Source organism: Neolamprologus multifasciatus, chromosome 5, assembly GCF_963576455.1.
Source record: "Neolamprologus multifasciatus chromosome 5, fNeoMul1.2, whole genome shotgun sequence".
In the NCBI taxonomy this organism is placed as follows: domain Eukaryota; kingdom Metazoa; phylum Chordata; class Actinopteri; order Cichliformes; family Cichlidae; genus Neolamprologus; species Neolamprologus multifasciatus.
The window spans coordinates 25,660,252-25,681,598 of NC_140443.1; the positions used below are offsets into that span (position 1 = coordinate 25,660,252).

At 40.0% G+C, this 21,347-nt stretch overlaps 3 protein-coding genes across 11 annotated transcripts in view; 2 read left to right on the forward strand and 1 right to left on the reverse strand.

The window, feature by feature from the left end:
* Positions 1 to 3,489, forward strand: part of dlgap4b (discs, large (Drosophila) homolog-associated protein 4b) — a 128,548-nt gene extending 125,059 nt beyond the window's left edge. For 8 of the 9 annotated variants that reach the window (XM_085158975.1, XM_085158976.1, XM_085158978.1 and 5 more), the window contains one exon: positions 446 to 3,489. In XM_085158975.1, the coding sequence (XP_085015101.1) occupies positions 446 to 679 (234 nt within the window). In that variant the 3' untranslated portion in view covers positions 680 to 3,489. The remainder of the gene's footprint in view (positions 1 to 445) is intronic. The other variant, XM_085158983.1, reaches the window with a different exon arrangement.
* Positions 3,490 to 4,558: 1,069 nt separating this feature from the next.
* Positions 4,559 to 13,490, forward strand: tgif2 (TGFB-induced factor homeobox 2). Its single transcript, XM_085158991.1, has 3 exons — positions 4,559 to 7,305; positions 8,796 to 9,034; positions 9,707 to 13,490. Exons 1-3 carry the CDS (start codon positions 7,287 to 7,289, stop codon positions 11,189 to 11,191), a joined length of 1,743 nt encoding a protein of 580 aa, XP_085015117.1. The 5' UTR covers positions 4,559 to 7,286; the 3' UTR covers positions 11,192 to 13,490.
* A 1,067-nt stretch (positions 13,491 to 14,557) lies between these two features.
* On the reverse strand, positions 14,558 to 16,742 carry myl9b (myosin, light chain 9b, regulatory). Its single transcript, XM_085158999.1, has 3 exons — positions 16,559 to 16,742; positions 15,332 to 15,493; positions 14,558 to 15,234 (listed from the first exon to the last, which is right to left on the reverse strand). Exons 1-3 carry the CDS (start codon positions 16,740 to 16,742, stop codon positions 15,059 to 15,061), a joined length of 522 nt encoding a protein of 173 aa, XP_085015125.1. The 3' UTR covers positions 14,558 to 15,058.
* Positions 16,743 to 21,347: the final 4,605 nt, after the last annotated feature.

The window sequence follows — 21,347 nt, forward strand, 5'->3', positions numbered from 1 at the left end:
GCTGTTTTACCTGTCGCTGAGGTGCTTTTGCTTCTGTTGCTTGTCAGTATACGTGCATCGAGTGTGTCTTGTGAGCCTTATAAGTTAAACTTAATGTAAACTCCCCATCAGTTCATGTTACCATTTCATGTCTTTGAAAATTGATATTCAAATGACTGTTTAGTCTTTCTTTTCTCAGTGTCTGTTTTTCAGTTGTCTGTACTGTCAGTGTCTCTGTTTATCATGTAAAATCACTGTTATTTCAATCTTAATTGAAGAGAATTAGCCCTGTTGGAATGTCTTGTCAAAGTCCTGTCTGCAGAACTTGTCTAAACTGATAAAGGACCTTGATGTTTCTTGATTACATTTTCTCACTGGATGATATCTGTCTTTTTCCCCTCTTATCTCCTCTTTTCACACATTACTCTTCCCTCTCTGTCACTTTCTGTCATTCCCAACACGACAGGACGAGGAGAAGGCGGCGTCAAAGAAGCCTGGTAAGGTACGACCACCGCTGGGCCGCGAGAAGAGTGCCGACTCTTCATCCAACTCTTCCTTGAGCTCCGCAGAGAAACAGCGACAAGAGGCTCGCAAGCGTCTGCTGGCTGCTAAGAAGGCTGCCTCGTTTCGCCAGAACTCGGCCACAGAAAGCGCAGACAGCATCGAAATTTACGTCCCTGAGGCCCAGACTCGTCTCTGAAAGAAACTGTGAGAGAGGGCCATTGGGTTGGAACAAAGGACAGTTAAGTGTCAGTTAAACACCTGGAGAAAGGAGAGGAAGCTTTTGCAATGTAAATGAGCCATCTCAGTTGAGATGGGTATGGGTGGAGGGAAAAGAGTGGGAAATTCCTGAATTTGGAGGGTTTTGACACATTCATACAATAATAGGCTGGTCCTGGTGACTTCAAATGAGCAAACAAGTCATTGAATATTTCTCGGACCCAATGGACTTTGAAGCAGGAGACTCCTCATTTGAGTCTTGCCATTAAGAACCTCAGCTGATGAACTTTATCTTTTCTTGTTACTGTTCTTGATATCATCATAAAAAATTGTTAAAGAAGGTATTGTTATAATGACAATTATATCCTAAAGAATCTATATGAAGACTGTTTTAAATGTTCCTGTATCTCGGCTATAAGATATTTTAAGCAGACAGAAGGCAAGCGTTTATGCTTTTCTGTCTTCCATCGTCCTGCTCTCTTCCCAGACCATTGGCCATCTTGTAGCTTTTGCACAACACCGCCTTGTGGCCATCACAGACACTGCACACATACCACAAACTCACCTCTGTGTGTCTTCCTCCTATTTATTTGTTTGTTAACTTTCTTCACGGTTTGAGTTATATAAAAATCAGTTTAGATCAGGTTATTACAAATCGTTTTGGTGTGATGAAACTGAAAGTCAGGTTTAAAGGGATATTTGTATAGTTAGCAGTTACCTCTTGCGTATGTCCTACAGAGTGGATTGTGTCAAAGATGTTTTTTAACAAACTTTAGGTTTAGTGTCTGAATGGATTTTGAATGAGAATGCATCCCAATAATCAGGCAAAGCTTGAGGACATTTTAGGATACGCACTACCACTCGAAAGTTTGGGGGTTTTTTGAAATGTTTTTGTTTTCTTTGTTTTGTGAAGAGAAGCTCACTTGTTTTAAGCTAATGTAGCACTGACCAGCAGAAATGTTATAATTGGCAGCAATTAATTAAAATTACCAACATTTCAGGCATATATACCTTCACTCCTGTGCTCTAATGGCATGATCCCTAATACCAGTTTGTCATATTAAAAGAATAATTATTAGAAAACATAGCTGACAAAACTTGTGCCATTAACAGAAGCCATTACATTACATGCCATTACATTTAATGTTGTTTCTTTCACTGTGGATTAGATGTTTAAAAAGACCTTTTAGATAACTAAAATAAATTGTAAAAAAAACTGGGGGGAATTTAAGACTATAACTGAAACAATTTTGTGAACTTGGAACACTAATAAATATATAGAGGAGATATCCTTAATTACTATCTGTTAGTTATGTCAAGAAGAGGCTTTGATGTGTTTGAAACTCAGGATCTCTGGACACTGTGAACCAGCTGCTTTCAAAAAGTTATGTGATTTTATTGTAATACCTGGACTGATTTTCCTAAATCTTGTCTTTTACTTATATAGTCCATATAATATTAATTTAAATGAACACTAAAACTAAACATTTTCAAAGAATAGAAACTACCGGTAAATTGAAATAAGAGAATCAGCCCTGGGAAAATAACTGAAAAACAAACAGTCAAAATAAAAGGTAATTGGAAATAGCTGAAGCAGGTCCAGATATTGCTACTTAATAAAAACATTTATTGATTCATACAATGTTTTGTTTTGTTTTTTACTACTCAGAGAAGTGCAAACCAGCTCTAAAGAGAACAAAGAATGAGATAAAACCCTGTAGATCATTGCGCTAGGAGATGTAAATCAGAGTTTCTAGTCTTCTATTGGCAGCTTTATGAAATGGTTCCCATAAGAGCCAAATCATGTTGGTTTGTGAAAAGAACAGTACACACTGTTTAACTTTTCAGGCATGTAATAGGTAGTTCCCTTTTTTAAGAGAGTTTTGAGACTACTCTAAAACCCATAAAGGCTGATCTATCAGGCTCTTAACTATCCAATATTTTTAATCAGCGATACAGTTTTCATAACATTATCAAATAGGTCAGGAGCACACTGCTTGCATTACCAGTACCATGTTTGCTTCTCGTGTTAAGTTAGAGCAGTCTGCCTGAGAAGCACGAGTCAGCACTCTGCATCTAAAGACCCAGAGTGTCAGTTTTTTTTTCTCCCCAAGTGAAACATGCAGCTCTCAGCAAAATCAGTGAAAAAAATAATCTATTTATAGTCATGTTGTCAGGCTAGCAGCACTATAACTGATATTTTTGGTATAATTTAAAGATGTGGAATATATCTGAGAAACGTTTTTCACAAATGTGGAAAAATGCAAGCTAAATAAAATGTCATTAATCTGATGTAATATAGGAGATAATTACCAGAAACACAACGAGGGTTATAATTATATTATTATTGATAAGTTACCAGAGTCTTTGACAGGGAACATCTTTCCTGGTGCACTCTTTCTTTCTGAACTGTGTGTGAGCCACAACACTTTATCGAGATAGCTGTCATGCATAGATAGAAGTTAGGTTGCTAACTTGTACTAGCTGATGTAATCTGCCACTGGAGCACAGGATTGATCCCTTGATATAGATTCCAGTAATGATTGATTAATACATTTTGATTTGCAACATTTTTGTAAACCTTTACTTTATACGCAGCGTAAGGTTTATCCTGCAGCTGCCCTAAATTAACAGTATTGGCAATTACAAAAATTTTTTTTTTAATGTTCGTCTAATGGTTAATCCACCGGCATGCGCACGCTCTTTAATAAAAATGATGTGTTTAATTCTAAATATAATTATTGTTGGTAACAATGAATTATCAAAGTTGTTGTTTCGCAAAAGAGATTTTTTTAAAAAAAAAAAATTAAGATCCCTAATTACTGTTATTTGCTTGCATTCATGAATTCGTTTTTGTGTTTGAATGAGTCTGATTTAATTTTGGACTTGTCTGAGAGGTCCAGTGTACCAGCTCAAGTTTGGGTATATTTTGATTGGTCATTTTTAGTTTTATACATGTTTTCACAGATGTGAAGTGGGAGTTTTGCAAAATTACCTCAAACTTTTGAGGGGTAATGTTTACCCGACAGAATGACATGGGGAACTATATACCGAATATTTATTCCTGTTGTTGGGACAAAATCTTTCACTCCTCTTTTGCCTTCTCTTCTCCACTACCATAGCATTTTCTCTTTGTGCTGTAACTGCAGATACATAAATATTTGACTTCTTTAAGTGCTTTCATCTAGGCTTCATGCAGCAGGCACAGTGTGCAGGTTTCGTGTTTCCAGAAGTGTTTTTTGATTTTATTTTGCTTCCCATCATTCAACAAAATAATGAAATCAAAGTTCATTGTTACATTATCCCCCCCCCCCCCCCCCCATCAGAAGAGCACCCAAAATACCTGCACTTATTTTTATTCAAAGAAGACTTTCTTATTAAAGCATTACATACATTAGTGATTGTGTTTTCATCATTTATTCAGTTGCTTTTTTTTTTTTCTTTCCACTGAAGACTGCGTAAGCCAAAGATGAATTCACTGTTTTAAATTCATCTTGTGTATTTAAATGTCAGCTTCAAGGAACTCAAGTCGACTGTGAAAATAGATTAAGTACACTGTAGCCATAGCAACATATAGATTTAAAGATTTTGATAAGTCCGTGTTTGACAGCAGAACCGGCCATCACTTGTGGATCAAACCTCTCCGTTTGGTTCATGAACTTAGGAGTTTGCATTTTGAAAAGCATCGTTTCTGAAGTCTGCAGCAGCAGGGGCTGATTTTTTTTTTCGCTCAAGAAAACATATGATGTCTCTGCCATGTGTTTACAGTGAAATTACATAGCTGGCATTGCATAATTTGCATGAAGGGGACACATCGCTTTGATTGCACATATCCCCTCACTTTAGATTTTTACACTGCGAGTAGCATACCGAACCAGCGAGTCACCCCTGGCATGCCTTAGATCAACCACTGTCATTTGCCTGTCTTCCACTTTCAGTTGGTAAGCAAACAATCTCCAACTGTCCTCTCCTAATTACTTGCCACTGGCCTTAGCTGTTGCAGTGTCTGTTTCTCACCTGCTGTGAACCAGAAGTACATAATTTGAATTGGAAATACCTAGTAATCACCACTTCTCACCTTCGATTGCTCACCATTCTTTCGCTGTTGTGTTTGCCTGCTGGAGATGTCTCTCAGCCAGAAAAATGGCACAAAGGTGTCAATAGTTGGCTCCGTGATGGCTGTCAGTATACCCCCTTCCGTTTGACTGGGGGTGAATAGGGCCATTAACATCTGAGGCCTACAGTGTGACTCAAACTTGGTGGTTGGCTTGATTTAATTTCTGACTGTCTGGAAGAACTCGTCTGACAAAATCTTCTCCTAAAATAAGCATAGATGTCTCTTTTATGTGTAAGCAGGGCAGCTTCTAGTGGATATATATGTGTCAACGACAAAATGACAGTGTCTTCACTCTATGCACTCACTGCCATGTTTTACAATACCTAATAATTATGTAATATGCTACATAATTTCATGTATCATTTTCTTTTCTTCATATTTTTCCCCCACATATTGCTTGCTTGCCCAAAACCATAGGACTTGAATGCAGATAAAACACAAATGTGGCATCTCCGGTGCACTAAGGGGAGGAGGCCAGGAACACAGAGAAAGTTGTTCTGTGATCTGTTTCAAACTGAGAGTCAAGACTTTTTCCAGCCTGCTGATGACTCTGTGTGTGTGGGGGGGGGGATGTAAGTGGGGTACTTAAAGAGACAAAAGAAAGCTCATCTCATACATTTAAACAAAGCTGTTCTTTAGCACACAAATAATCACTGGGGCACACCTAGCTGGATTTCCTGGGTAGGTTTATCAGTGATTCACTCAGTGGCGGGGTGGGGGGGGATTGCTGCTCTAAACCATTGATTTTTATGGATGATAATGAATGGGCTTTTATTTAGCATCACACTAAATGCATGATGAGTTTCATATCAGAGCATAGCTTTGATGAGCAGTCTATTTTTTTTTTCTGTGAAAGGGTAAAAGTTTCATTTTGGGAATCCAAGTTTGATACATGTTTGCACATTTAAATGTGTTTCCATCAGACAGTGTGAATCTAGTGAAACTAACCCCACGCAGTCCTATGAAGAGAGGGGGAGGACAAAAAGCTCTTTCGTATCCCTTCATTGTTTCTCTGACTTTGGAATATAACTGGAAAAAGGGGGTGAAGGGCAGGGGCAATACTCTTTTAAACATGAGAGATATGATGTAGCAAAAAGTGTCTGTACAAATCCTAGAAGAAATACTTTATGAAGCAAGCACATACTTTAAATCTGTTCTTTAAACTACTCTTATAGGCTGTGTGTAATTCGAGGTCTGTGGGTTTAGTAAAACTGGTTGTGCTGTCTGAGACAAAGTTGTGAGTGAGTGGATGTGCTCATAAAGTGAGATTTACCTAGATTCTTGTCACTATACTCTGGTAATATTTAAAGTATATGCGCAATACTGAGTAAAAGGGTTGTTTGATATTAAGACGAAACTAATAATCTTGCATTTCTCCCCCGTGCTTCTTAAAAATGTCTTCTGTAAATAAGAACAAAGTCGGACTAAAATCCCCATCTTTTACAATGCTGTAGAGCTATTTATACTATTTCAAGGTTGTTCAAATGTATAATGCAGAGACCTAAAATTCAATAAATACACACAGTACTTTCTCAAAAACGTCATCATGGCTGCCTTTATTTTAGTGTTTTACTCTTTTAAAAATGTGATTTCCTTTGCTTTTTTAATTTTAAATAGTAAGTAATCGTTTTTAACACCGAAAACATACTATGATCTATAGTCTTCATTTACAGTCATCTTACGTTGATTTTTTTTTTGTGCTATCAATCTCACAGAAACCAAAACAGTCCCATTTTTGTCAAACGAGCCTCTCGGGCTTGAACAGAAACCGAGCGAAATGAATAATAATTCACCAGTCAACTCTTAAGACGCTTATGTTTTTGTGTTATGATTTACATATCTCAAACAGAGATATAAGCTATCCCCTGGAGACGATAATAAAATGACCACAGTGGTCTGAAGGGATTACACCGTTGTTATATATAAATCCCGCTTGTGTCAATGTAACCACTGGGTTGTTGGCTGCTCCCCTCCGGTTTTAACCGTGTCGAGATAATAAGAATGTTTCAATGACTGCGCTGTATTTTGAATGAAATGGTTCTCCCGTCACTCACTGTGACACCGAGTCCGTCTTCTGCCTGAAAACGCGCCGCGATTGGCGCATGTTCGCCTAGGAATAAACGCCGCGACGCGATTGGCCGACAGCTGTGAAAGGGGTGGGACGGACTGTCAAGATTAGCAAACCGCTGCAGGTAAAAGGAAGGAGCGACAGAAGACTGCCAACATTTATCTTTGCAAGAAAGCAAAGAGTGCGCTGGAAATGTGACTTTTGTTTTCTCCTCATCTCCATGCGGCACAACTCTAGCGGCGACGGCTTTTAGTTTTTTTGGAGTCGGGACGAGAGCACCAACACCTTCGGCGCCTTGGAAGAAAGTGTCGCTGTGTCAACCATCGTTTGGCTCCCGGGCACGCTTTGTAACAACGAGCAACTTGGACAGCTGCGTGTTTTCCATACAGCTATCGACAAAGAATGAAAGCAGTCAAAAGAGGTGAGCGCTACTCGTCTTTTGCCGTGTCCGTTTCTCGCCAGCGGAGTGTCTGCCTACGAGCCCCTGCGTGGCTTTTCGCTGTTGACTCTGGCTGGTATGCGGGGTTTTTTGTTGCGAGCAAATGCAGCGTGTGTTTGTGTTGAAATTTGGAGGGACAGCTAGCCAGCTAGTTATCTCTGGAGGCAGGCATGGTGTCCATCTGGCGGAGCGACATGCGGGGAGGCTGTGCGTCCCTGCTCGCCTCCTTTTGTGCCTTCCACATGGCTAATTTACCCGTTTTCCCCCCAGGTTGGTCATGTTTTATTTTATGCAAGTAGTGGGGTTTTTTGTTTTGTATTTTGAAATGCATCCTAAAATCTCTAACAAAGCGGTCTGTTGTGCATAGCTGGGCGATCAGATTTTTTTTTTTCCTTTTTACGGTCTCAGCAGCCCGAGGCCGTGATCATATATTAAACTTTTTTACTTTTTCAAGGCTTTCCAAGGCGACCCCGAGCTCCAGATGCCTACAAAGGTAGAGAGGACATTTTGTAAACACAAGTTGATCAGCGTGATGCTGCTGTGACAAGCTGGCCTATCGGAATGAAGCCTTACTAAGCCAGCCCTGCACTGAATTGTATTTGCTTGCTGTCAGTAAGATAGTTTGGAGAGTTTTTTTTGTTATAGATCTTAAAAGGTCCGTGCCGTGAGCCAGTGGAGTTGTAGTATCACGTACGTCACGCCTCTTCGGGGCACTGCAGGGAATGCCTCAAATCTCTGTCAGGCGAGAAGTCCTGTTTTTTGTCAGACCCAGTTTGACCACATTAAGGCTGTTTTTTGAAACCTCTATCCCATTCATAGAGTCGGGCTGTCTGAAATGTTTTTATTAATAGTAATAGCTGTTTTATTGCCCTCCTGCCCTTTTATTTTTTAGGCAAATGGAGGAATGCAGGTTTGTCAGCTGCTCTAGCAGCGTTCAGTTGAATCGGCTCGAGGTGCTTTGCATTGTCAATAGATTCCTGGGCCACTAGCTACTGTGATGTTGATATGGCCACAATGTCTTTGTGAGGACAGGCGCTACCCCCGGGGGTCAGGTTTCACCCAGCCCCACAGAAGGACATTTACTGCATTCACTTGCCCACCCCTGGGATCAGGCATGCTCCATTTTGAGGGGAGATTTCCTCCAGTGCCAACCATAAAAGTCTTTTTTTGCAAGGCACGTGTAGCACAATATCACAAAGCTCTTGTAAATATGTTTGTTACTCTGTAATAATTTAAAAAATGGCAGTAAACAAGTACTGTTACTTTTATGTGCTTGATCAAACAGTTACCTTCCTTTATTGTTTGTTCACCTGGTGTCTGAAGAACTGTGCCTACACCACACCATGCATGAGCCAGAATAAGTGATGGGTAACATCAGAATCAGAATACTTTATAAGGACTACCTCCTACAAACCAAGTCAGCCAGGAGTGTAAAAGTCAAAATGACTGACGTCTTGCCTGTTTCCTCTCAGCTCGCGCAGAGGATACTTGCCCGGAGCATGAGGAGCACACCTCAGCCGACAGCGATGATGGCTTCCCGCTCGACCTGTCAGGAAGGGGGCTCTCTGGGAAGCGCCGTCGCCGTGGTAACCTGCCCAAGGAGGCGGTGCAGATTCTCAAGAGCTGGCTGTACGAGCACCGCTTCAACGCCTACCCGTCAGAGCAGGAGAAACAAAGTCTGTCGAGCCAAACCAGCCTCACGGTGCTGCAGGTAAGGAGCAGGTTTTCATTTATTGATTTATTCTCTTCACTCGCGAGAGAAACTTGCATCAGAGACATGACACTACGTCTGTTAGTACAAACAAGTGTGACGCGTATTTGGCTGATGATGTCTGATGGATTGTGCATGTAAGTCTAAAAGCACTTTTGCTGCTTTAACTGCTCTTTCTGATTGTGAACAAGTGAAAGCAAAACAATAGTTGAATGTTAGTGGAATGTATGTATTGTACTAAAGAGAATAGCATTTTTCCCAGCCTTCCTTTTTTTACTTTGTTGCATCAGTGGTAGACGTTTCCTCTTTCCCTCCCAACACATAGGCATGCACAGACAGGCTGCATTAGATAAGGCATTTGCAGATCAGTATGAGGCTGCAGCAGAGTTTCTTGTTATGTAGTCAGTTCACTGGAATGCCTTTGGCTGGCTTCTCTGTGGCTCAGCATATTTGAGCTCAAACCTTCATTGCTGCCAGCTGTATGGGGGCTCTCACGCCTTGTCTTGTCATGTGAGAGGCTGTACCACTAGAGGGAGTGGTGCTTGGGTACAGGTTTAGGTGAAGAAATGTTGCTGTTTGGGTCAGTTGTCTGACACTTCTTTTAGGTTGGTAAGCAGAAAATATTGGTTCTTCTAATACCTGAACTCTACAATTTTGTATTTATTTTCCCAGATCTGTAACTGGTTCATCAACGCACGTCGCCGCCTGCTCCCTGACCTGCTTCGCAAGGATGGCAAAGATCCCACCAAGTTCACCATCTCTCGCAAGGTTGTAGGCAGAAATGAGGGGCACTCCTCCAGCGGAGGAGGCGTCTCCTTCACAGAAAGCCACTCCTCTCCCAGCCCATTGCCGGAGCGCCCATCTGTCATTCATTCTGCCCCTGTTTTCGACCTCGGTGTTCTCGGAAGCACAGCAACAGCTATTCTGACAGGAGCAGGTTACCCTGGTAAGGAAGTGTCAGTCCAGGCACTGATGAAGCTGGATGCACAAAGTCTGCTGATGAAAGTGAAAGAACAGGGGCCTTATTTGGCAAGTCTTGCCAGCAGAAATACAGCAGCTAGCACCACCAATGGCCTCTTCAACACACCTCCACCAACTCCTCCAGATCAGTGCGCTCCCCCAGACTTTAGTGCTTTGCGCCTCCTCGCAGAAGTAGCTGCGCAGAAAGCTATAGAGCTCAAAAACGAAATGAAGCTGAAGAGCCAGAATAAACCCACAGAGACTGAACAAGCAGAGTCACAGAGCAGCACTTGTAATCGAGAGATAGGCCTCACACCTCCTCCAGAAGACAACCAACAAGTCTTGGATCCTTCCAGGGTGCAGCATCTAATGGAGACAGCTATGACCGTTCCAGCGTCAGATGTGCCTTCGGGAAAGGATTCGGTGCCTGCGAGCACAGAAGCATCTCTTCCAGTCCCAGCTCCAGTTTTTTTCTCAGCTCCAGGGATATCACCTCTTCATATGAATAAAGTCATCATTTGCCACATAGAGCAGGATCAGCCTCAACTTCTTACAGCCCATCTGCCAACCATGATGCCAGTACCTGCCTTAGTCTTAAAACAGCAAGATCCTCACAAACCAGTAGCTGCTCCAGCCTCACCAGCTTTAGCCTTGAGCTCAGTTGCAACTCCGTTGTCCACTACATGTCCTGCAAGTGTGCCGGGCTCAGTGCCATCCCCAGTCTTTCTGCCAGTCACAAATGTATCTTCCGTCTCTGCAAATCAGGAGTTATCCACAAATGTAGCTGTTGTTCCACCCACCAGAGGAATACCACTTCAGCTGCCATGTCCCAGGTCCCCCTCAACTCCAGTTGCAGTAGCATGCCCACTGCCATCTTCAGCTGTCATGTCTTCTGAAGCCCCAGTTACAAGCCCAGCATCTGCCTCTGCCCAGGTTTCAGCCGCTGCCTCAGTTTCGGCCCAGTCCGCATCCATCACGCCTCCTCTTGGCCTCAGTTCCCAGCACACCGCCTCCCAGCAGCCCACGTCCCCGAGCAGTACCAGCACAAGTAGCAGTATTAGCAGTAGTTCACAGAGGAATTCAGCTTCTGTGCCCTGTGTTTGGAGCATGGTCACCAGGCAAAGCCGCTCCCTGGGGAAAACCCCCATTAGCACCGTGTGGGGCCCACTGCACCCGGTGAGTGAAACTGTCAACTAGCAGCTCTTTTAAAATATATATATATATATATAGTTGTGACCAAACACTAATTTTAGTATGGACAACACTATATTGGAGAATGTATTATTATTTTTTTTATTCATCACCAGTACCTTTTGATATGATTTTTTTTAAACCTGAGCCTGTAGAATGTGCAGCGGGAAATTAGATAATCAGACGTGCAAACTGGGATGAAGTAAAGTAACCAACATAATGGTACTTATAAAATGGAAAAAGAGATGGGAAAGAGAGTGTGTTTTTTATGCTGTTTGACAACAGAAGTGGGTTTTCTTTAATCACTTTCATAATGAACATTCCTGTAGCGTAAATGCAAAAAAAATTATTTTGTTTGTTTTTTTTGTTTGTTTGTTTTTTAACCTCTTAATATTTTTACCAGGAGGTATTGATCGCCCACTTTTTGGTGTAATTGGCACCACCAGCAAAGTTGGCCTCTTTAGTAGCAGTACTGGATTTTATTGAATGTACAAAAGACACTGACTGCGAAACATCCACTCCCCTCTAGGATAAAAATGAGGGCATGGTTTTGTTTTAATATTCACAACACCAACTTCTTAGTTTAGTGCAATGTGTTTATTTTTTATTATTATTAATTTTTTTGGAGATGAGAGAAATTGATTTTTACAGCAGCAAGCTCAGACCCTTTCATAATGTATTCCTATTGTTTTAGTTAAAAGGGGAGTGACTTGTATCAACTTTCCGCGAAGTATATGCTTTGCTATTTTTTTAAATATTTTTTTTGCCCTTTTTTTCTACAGTTATATCTGTAGTTTTAATTAAAATCAGTATTATAGTGATTTAGCCAAAAACAGTTTTCTTCTAGGCAATCATCTGTTAACATGAAGCCCTCACAACTCCACAACGCATTGAGTTTAGTGAGAGAAATGGTGCTTTTATGGTTTATAATATTTATGGTTTCTATGTTCCCATTTTGTTCAGCAGATATTTCTGTGCACATAGGTTCTCTGCAAAGCAAATGTACCACACTCAGTAGCTGACTTTTTTTTTCTATTTAATGTTCTAGTATTTCCTCATCTGTGATTTCCACTTTTATTTACAAATGGTTTCTATAGACTTTCTAATCATAAAGTTTTAGTTTCCATGAAACTGTATTAGGATGAACCACAATTTGTGGCTAAATGCCATCTCAACTTTTAACAGTAGCAGTGTTTGTGGGAAAGTTTGTATGAGAATAATGCTGTAGCAAAACTAAATCTACAATACTATCATGTTTACCAGTGTTACCGAGCTGTTTAGCTCAAACGGTTAGGTTTATTCTGAGTTTTTGTTTAAAATAAATGTGTGAGTTGTAAATGTTGTCATACTGCCAAGCATCGACCATCACAATCATTCCTAGAAAATACTTTTTTTTTTTTTTTTTGCTTTCCTGGCTTGCTCTTGACAGACATGAACATGGAAAAATGGTCGTACATTTTTATTTTACTGTTGTTGTTGTTGTTTCCTCACTGCCAGTTTATTTCATTTAGATTTTTCTTTTTAAGGCTTTATTTTGTTCAGGTATTCTGTTGTCTGATGTGCATTTATACCTCAATTTACAAAAGTCATGTCAGACTTGGGTCATGTCAAGGATGGTAAGTATTAAACGCAATCCTTTTCTTTCTTTCTTTCTTTCTTTCTTTTTTTTTTTTCTTTCATTCATGCTAAATCATGTCACTGTGAGTACACCTTAATGGTTGTAATACTGGATGGATGACTAAGGTTTTTTTTGTTGTTGTTTTTTGTTTAATGGCAGTGCTTTATATTAAGTTTCCTATGATGTGCTTTTTTTAATGTTTTCACTTAAGCTTTATAACTGTGTGGCCTCTGTACAGCTACATGCATTCAAAACGTGATCATTCAATTTCATGTGACTCACAACTGACTGCTGGTAGTATGGCTGACTGTTGTGCCTTAAACCTACAACTGATTAAGATGTCCAATTTTATATTAAAGACTTAAACAGTCTGTGCAATATATGCCTTAAATTTAAAATGTCTTGGTTTTTTTTTTTTTTGTTTTTTTTGTATGAGCCTTTCAAGGAAATAAAATTTCAAAACTGTTTATAAATGTTTCATTTGTCGTTGTTTTGCTCCTGAAAGCAAATTGTGATCACTTGTGAGTTCCTTCTGTGCAGTAGTGGGGTTGACCTTGATTTCTTCAAACATCTTGGCTAAAATTCAGAAATTTAAAAACCTTTGCAGCTGCTTTTAAAGGTTTAAATATCGAAGTTTCTAACTTGCAATCTGTCTATCATTGTGAGATGTTTTGTTTAAAAACAAAACAGGAAGCATTCTTTTTTACTTTTAGCAAATTACAAAATTTTATATGACAGAATATTTATTTGAAACAGCTTTCAAATTGCATGTTTATTTTAGCCCATCTACTACAAAGTATGTGCACATGTACTCCCAGATATGTTTTTATTCATCTAAATGAGTTAAAAAAAAAATGATTCTGTAGGGTTTATGGTGGCACTTTTGTGTCTTTATATACAGAGGCAAGAAGTTTTATTACAATTGGACCAATTTAATGGGACGAAAGTTGATTTGCTGTTGAGGAAAATCTTTATTTTACTGTCCAGATGTTATAATAGCAACCCGACACCTAGATTTCTTCTGGTCTATGATATGAGATTTAAAAATGTATTTAAGCAACTAGAAAGGGGGGGTTGCAACATACAACAGCTCATGCATATTTTTTTCTGTTCATATGTAAGTCATGTAAACATAGCTGGGTTGTCATATTTCTCAAAATGAATCCAATGTTTCTTTCTGTCCTACCTCAAAGGTTCGGCCCAACAAGCAGAGAAAAAAAGTGTTACATTTTAATCACATTTATTAAAATTTGTGCAGTGTATCCATTCTCTTTAAACCCCTGATAAAGACACAAACAACCAAAAACCATTCATGTTAGTAAATGTGTGTTAGTGAATATGTACTTATTTAGTTAACGCTGCAACGTGAAGTAGCGGTAAGTAAATATTTATTGGTTGCATTCCAGCTCAATTTAAGTACCTGGCAGTTATGTAAAGCACAGAATACTGTACTGCAGCTTTGTAGGAAAAAAGCGCTGTCATGAAATGCTAGAAATGTTTGAATGCAGGCATGGTACAATATTTTAAAAATACGCCAAACACACTCTCCACTTACTCTACTTTATTTGCCTGAGAAATTTCGAGACTGAATTCCTTCAACAACACAGACATACCCGATCCTTTAACAAATACACACAACCAGCTGACGGGAAGATCTCACTTTTGACTGCCATTCCTAGTGACCATTTCAACTACAGGAAATATTTGCACCACATTTGATTGTCTAAACCGAATAAAAATGATGAAAGGTCAGGTTTTTCTTTAATCCGTTTTCATCATACAAGGATATATATTAGACAGAAAAGGAGACAAGTTGTGCAGGTGTGGTAGCTAACTGGCAGGAAGAGGTAAACATGGCTGGTATTGTATGAAGTATGTCAAATGGCCTCTGCACAAATACACAGATCTGCTTAATGCATCTCCGAAATCCAACCATGTTGTCTACAAAGGCCAGAAAAACTGCAGTCAATGTGGATGAAGACAGGTGCAACAAAAATCTGGAATGATGTTTAAATTTAAAAAACAAAAAAGTGGATCTCAAATTACTTCAGACATGCCACCCTTGTTAAACATGTAGGTATTTAAATGTACAATAATTTATTTCTTTATTTTATAAAGGATATACTTGAGTCCTACGTGAATTTGAAAGTTTTCTTCCTCAAATCTGCAAGATTGACAAAGACAGGAGCTACGGATGGATTTGTGGTGCAGCATGTGTGCAGGGGGGGGAGGCCAGAGGCAGTCATTTTCTCCCTCTACTCGTCATCCTTGTCTTTGGCGCCATGTTTGAGGATGCGGGTGAACTCTGCATAGTTGAAGTTGCCCTTCTTGTCGATGGGAGCCTCCCGAAATAGCTCGTCCACTTCTTCATCTGTGAAGCGGTCACCCATGGTGGTCAGCAGCTCTCTCAAATGGTCCTCGTGGATCACACCTTGGACGTGGAGAATTGAGAGGGGAGTTAATGATCCGAGCCCTGGCAGAGTGAAACGGGATTTGTGCGTGTGTGTACAAGATGCGCATTGACCCACCAGATCCCTCCTCATCAAAGCAGGCAAAGGCATTGCGGATGACATCCTCAGGGTCTGTTCCATTGAGCCTCTCTCCAAACATGGTAAGGAACATGGTGAAGTTAATGGGCCCTGGTGCTTCGCTCATCATCCCCTCCAGATATTCATCAGAAGGGTTCTTACCTGAGGAAGAATATCGTCACATGCATCCATCGCTCATCTAGGAATTAACATCTTGTTGTCTGATAATAAGAAACAATCGGCCCAAACCAGCAAGTGTGGATGAACATTTAAGTGTCACATATAGTTAGCTTACCTGGAATCACTATTAGCAACAGACTCAGGTCTTTGCCATTCTTGTTGTGGTCCTTACATACTCAACCCAAGATCCATTTTAATTGCACATTTTCCTGCTTTTGGTAATCCTGTTTTAATAAATATTTCAAGTATTCCTTCGTACTCTTATGTACAATTTGAAGTGGTAATGACTTCCACCTCAACACCCCTCTAAAAATCAACGTCTGTATATTACTTGATTCAACTTTCAGCCATGTGAATCTCCTTTCTGTTGCAAATCCTATTTAACAAGTACTGTATATTGACTAAAATCACAAAAATGTCTTTAATAATTGGCAACCTTGTCATACTTGCACTTCTTATTAAACTAGTATGGACTGATCCCAGATTACTATGCATCTCATTTGCACTGCAGTGCAAAGTGTGCAGCCACTATTTGATTTCTTTTGATGAAGCGCTGGACTCGATCACACTGCAGTAACCAAAACTGTGTCAGAACTAATGCATTTAGAACCAGTTTTAAGTATTTGATCTCTGTTCCAGTTACTATGTTACACTTCATTTTGGGATTATTTAACATATTTTTTAATTAAAAAGGCACATTTGACTAGCTAAAGCCTCAGTCTTATATCTTAATATATATGTATTAAAAGGGCTGTTCCGGTACTTTGGCACTGAACTTCCACACACTTGGAAAACATTTTTCTGATTCCCTAATTTTTCCTCTCTCTTTCTGATCTCCCTGCCTAAACTTAGAAAACAGAAATAACCCTGACAACATCATCACCATCTCTGGCAAATCACCAGAACTGCAGTTTTGCTAATCCCGCAGTTTTATAATGTGGAAAAAACAATTCCCTCAACTCCTAAGGGAAGTTCCTCTTACAAGTAAAATGTGACCTGTTTAGTAGTATATATTTTTGTCACGTCTATAAATGTAACACTGTTTACCCAGAGAGGCCAACATGTCATGCAGATCTTCCTTGTCGATGAAACCATCTCTGTTCTGGTCGATCATGTTGAACGCCTCTTTAAACTCCTGAATCTGAGACTGATCAAACATAGCAAAGACATTGGAGGTGGCTCTCTGCGGGCGCTTCTTGGTGGTCTTTCCCTTGGCACGTTTGCTCGACATGGTGGCGTCTGGATCTGGACCTGTGCACATATTTGTAAATTAGATAAAAGGTTTGTAACCCCCAAAGACATTATACAAAGAGAGAGAAGTCTTTTTTTTTTTTTTTCTTACAGCGAATGAATTGTGAATTAATGACACGCTGTAGTAACATCACCTTAGTTACCCAGCTCAAGATGTCGTACTCCACCACATTTATCTACTCTTTTCCTGCACAAACCTGCCTGTCCCTCTATTCTCCGCATCCTATTGCACGTTGGCTCCAACACAATCAAACAATTGAACACACTCACATACGCAGACAAATGGAAAATCCCTGCAGACCCTGACACGAGTGGCAGGTTTAATTCTGGAAGGAGATTGAGTTAGCTGCTGCTTGTACTGTGAAGACATGTCATTGTCACACTCATCTCAGCACCTGACATTTAGTGAGACTGCGATTCCCTCTCTAGGGGAAGTGAGAGAAAGAAATTTACCAGCATGGGGGCAAGCTGAACAAATAAAGGAAAAGAAATGACAAACCAACCCCCACACACACCACCTAATGTACATAATGTTAATTCCCTTATATGGTTTAATGATGATGTGGATAATGGTGTCAAACTCCACATAATGTGCCTATAATTTACATAATTTTTATATCCATCAAACCTTTTGGTGACTTGTGCCTTATAGATCGGACCATTGTCACTCTGGAAGAGACTGCTCCCATAAGATTAGACACGTTTCATCACAGGATGTGAAATACAACAGTGAGTCAGTGACAGCTCACTGCAACTTGTGCAGCCTGAGAAAACAGACAGAATGTAGCATCGCGTCTTTTCTTCATCAGCGTCATGTGATTCTATTAGAGTGATTAGAACAATAGCAAGGGAGCATTTCTGTTTATTTTCAACTCTTCTGTTCTAGACATCATAGTAGAATAAACTTCCCAAACACTGACGAATACATCTTGTGTCAAGAAATGCTACCTAACAATGATTACGAAAATAGAAAACCAGTCCAGTAACTGTCAATTAGCAACACACAGACACACTGTTTGTTCTTTGAGCATGTGCTGGTTCTCTATATCGGCTCTCAGTCATCAAAAAAAAAAAAAAAAAAAAACTGAACATGCATACAAAAAAAAAAATACACTAGGCTGTGCTCATCTCCACAGCAGGCAGCAAGTTTTGTTTAACTGCTCAGATAATCTGAAAAGCTTTTTTAGTTTCTCCTCACATGAATCTGTCGATAAGTTGGCCAAACTGCTTTAGCATTGGTTTAAATGTGTGTACTTAACAACTCCGTGCAGAAAAAGTGAACACAATTCAGTGTTTGTTTGTTTTTGTTTTTGTTTTTTTAGACAAATGAACTACAATCCCTTTATTTAATTGCATGCTTTAATGGCTACGTGCATTCTTCACTGCTCCGTTTTCACAAAAGGTAATGTCTTGGTAACAGTGTCATCGTATGTAAAGGGCTGGGCTAGTCTTAAATTTCTGCGTCTCTTGTGCATTTTGCCAGCATGATTCATAAAAGGCTTCACAGAAAAGCATGTGAAGACAGGTTTGCCTATCTAACTGTTCCTTTATCTTTTTAAAACTAAATATAAAAAGGTTCTTCTTCTGTTGATTTCTATACAGATGAATGCACTGTGATAGAATTTGAATTTTTATTGCCAATGCAAATCAGGATGTCCGACCTAGGCTCTGCCCCAAGTTTCCAAATAGCTAACATTTACATAAAGACATAAAAATCCAGATATGGATCTGCATGCTTGGGTTCCTGCTAAAAATGGTACAGGAAGGGTGTTTATACAACTGTGTGCCAAGTGAAGCAGAGACACACACTCTCTCATTCCCTCTTTCATCACAGACACATGTTGGATTAATCCTTCCTTTCATTTGGCTACTGTTTGGCTGGTTCAGTCCCATTGTGTGCCAGAAAAATGAAGAAATCTGGAAGGTGTGCAATTGGCCCAAAGCCTTCCCATTCTCCATCTCTCAGTCGCTGAGGAAGCTGGAAACAAAACAGTGTATAGCTCTACTTGATGGTTTCAGGAACAGAGGAATTCCTCCACCTGATTACGGCGTCTCCCTCCTGCCTAGATGGTAAAGTCCTCACACAACACAAAACGCTTGGATTACGCAGACACTTTGTTTAGGTCTCAAATGAAGTGGCTCATGCGTAAACAGTCCAATGTGAGGCATATAGTGGAAATTAGTTATCTGTATTGTGGAGTCTTGTTTGGCCTCACTGATAGAATTCTTGCTGCGTAATGAGAGAGGCTCACTGGTATTTATCTCTACATCGATATCGCTTTGAAATGAGATCCATGTAAACTTCTGACAGACTCTGTGAGAGTGAGATTATGTCATAGCTCACATTTTTAAGCTGCAATAAGACAGAACCTGGTTTCAAGTCCCTCTGCATCTGGTGCTGTAGCAACAGCTAAAAACTCCCGCATTCTCCACAGAGTGAATCAACAATGATTCATAAAGAAGCTGAAAAAACAACTGTTTTTGACAGCAACGTAAGCGGTCAGCTCAGCTTGTGCTAACAATTGTATTTGTTCTCCGGCTGCCTTGGCTCCTCCATGGACCCTTTTATCCACCGAGGAGTGACAAAGCTTCTCTGTCCCTCTGGCCAACGAGGACAGACACCCACGCTCACGCTCTGCTATCATCAAACGTTCAGGCTGTCATCCCACAGCCTTACATCAGGTCGTGCAGGTCAATATTACTGAAGCGCAGACCAAGAGGCCAACGGTCAGGAATTCCAAAAGCAAACAGAGTGAAGAGAAATCTCATCGCCTATAAAAAGACATCATCAGAGGAGTGTGTGTCTGTGTGTAAGACAGTGTGAATGACACGGCTCTAAACGGGTCAGCTGCATTCAGAAATTCCCCTGTTTAATGTGCCGTGGTGATGACATGGAAGAAAGCACACATCCATACAGTTTATGCACAAATTCAAACTCTGAGATAAATAACATCTTCAAGTTTCTCCCTGCCTTTATCAAGGGATGAAAATTCCCTACTGCTCCTTCCTAGTTTCCCATTTCAGCAGCTCCCTGTAACTGTATCCTGACTTTCACCCTCGCCACTGACAGATGAGCATTGTACCCAAAAATTTACACATCAAATTCACTTATGGCCCACCAAACAACAGCTCTTAAGCTATGTATTGTCTATTTGTTCAATCCAGGCTTAAAAACAGCTTTTATTCTCACCTTTCCTTCAAGTAGAAATGTTTGGGAGTACTTCAAACTCCTTTTGTCTGGCCCCGAAACAGCAGTGGGAAGAGAAGCAGGCACTGAAAAGTTTGCTCAAAGAGTCAGACTCCCAGTGGGTCCCTCCCCTTTCTACCCCAGCCAATGGAGAGACTGGCCTGTCCTGCACAAAGACATCCCAGGCCAGGCCATTTCTCCATACAAGGCAAAAGAATGCACAGGCTACAGTTTGCTACTGCCACAGACGCTGCTCGGGATGTTTGGGGGAAAAGGGAGAAATGACAGGAACTATGATAAGGCTGCCTTATTTAGAGAAAAGGGCCTAAACATTTAGAGGCTCTGCATGGTGGAGCGGTGGAAGCACGAGGAAAGAGAGTTGTGAGCAGTTGCAGAGCCGTTTGGGAAAGGAGTGTTTCTTTCGCAAGACCGTGGGTTTCCTTAAATAGGCAGTGTGGCTGGTCACCACAGAGGCCTGACTGCAAAAGAAACACCTTGAATGATGTCATTAAGGCAACGTCTGTTTTGTGGTCGCCTACCCATCCTGTCCATGAACAATGCTTGCTATGAAGACTAGTCTGACAACCCTTTTTCCTCACTTTTTGTCAGTTTCTATCAGGTTGTTGTCAGAGAACTATATTTTGTCTGTGTGTAACATCTTACTGTTTCTTGTTTGGTGTTGCATAATGCATTATATTTTTATGCTTTTTCGATTAATGTGGGTTTAACATTTCAAAGGTTTAAAGGATTGTTTGTCCTTTCAGTGTTGTTGCAATGAAAATAAAGTTCTGCAATACAATCAGGTTGGCTGAAATGAAAGTAACAGCAGACAAAATATTAAGCACAACCAAACTTAAAATGAAGTAGAATAGCTCCATAAATTACAAAACAACTCAAACAAAATAGTTCAATAATCTATAAATTACACAAAATTAAAGGGCTCAGAAAACCAAAGTACATTAAAGTAATAATCAAAATAAAATACAATAGAATGCTATTTAAAAAGTGGAATATAATACAACAAGGGGCTTAGTAGGCAGTGCTACCAAGTGTTACTAAAATAACAATATTCTGCATTTACATGTATTATCTACTTTGGGGAATTTATCAACATAACATAATCTACTTTCATTTGTTTTTGTAATCTTTTAAGTTTTAATCTGTGTATATAAGGTATTAATTTCTGTATTTAGGATAAAAATTACAGACTGATCATTTTAAAGCTTGAAGATATGAATGATTTCAGGCAGAGTGAGGCAGTTTAATGAATCTCAGTGCAGGTCCATCGATGTCCTCTGCTGGACCAGTCTAGTCATGATCTCTGAAATGCAAAAAAGCCACGTATGAATTGTGTTGATTCACATTATACATTTATGAAGATGTCAATAACAAAATGGA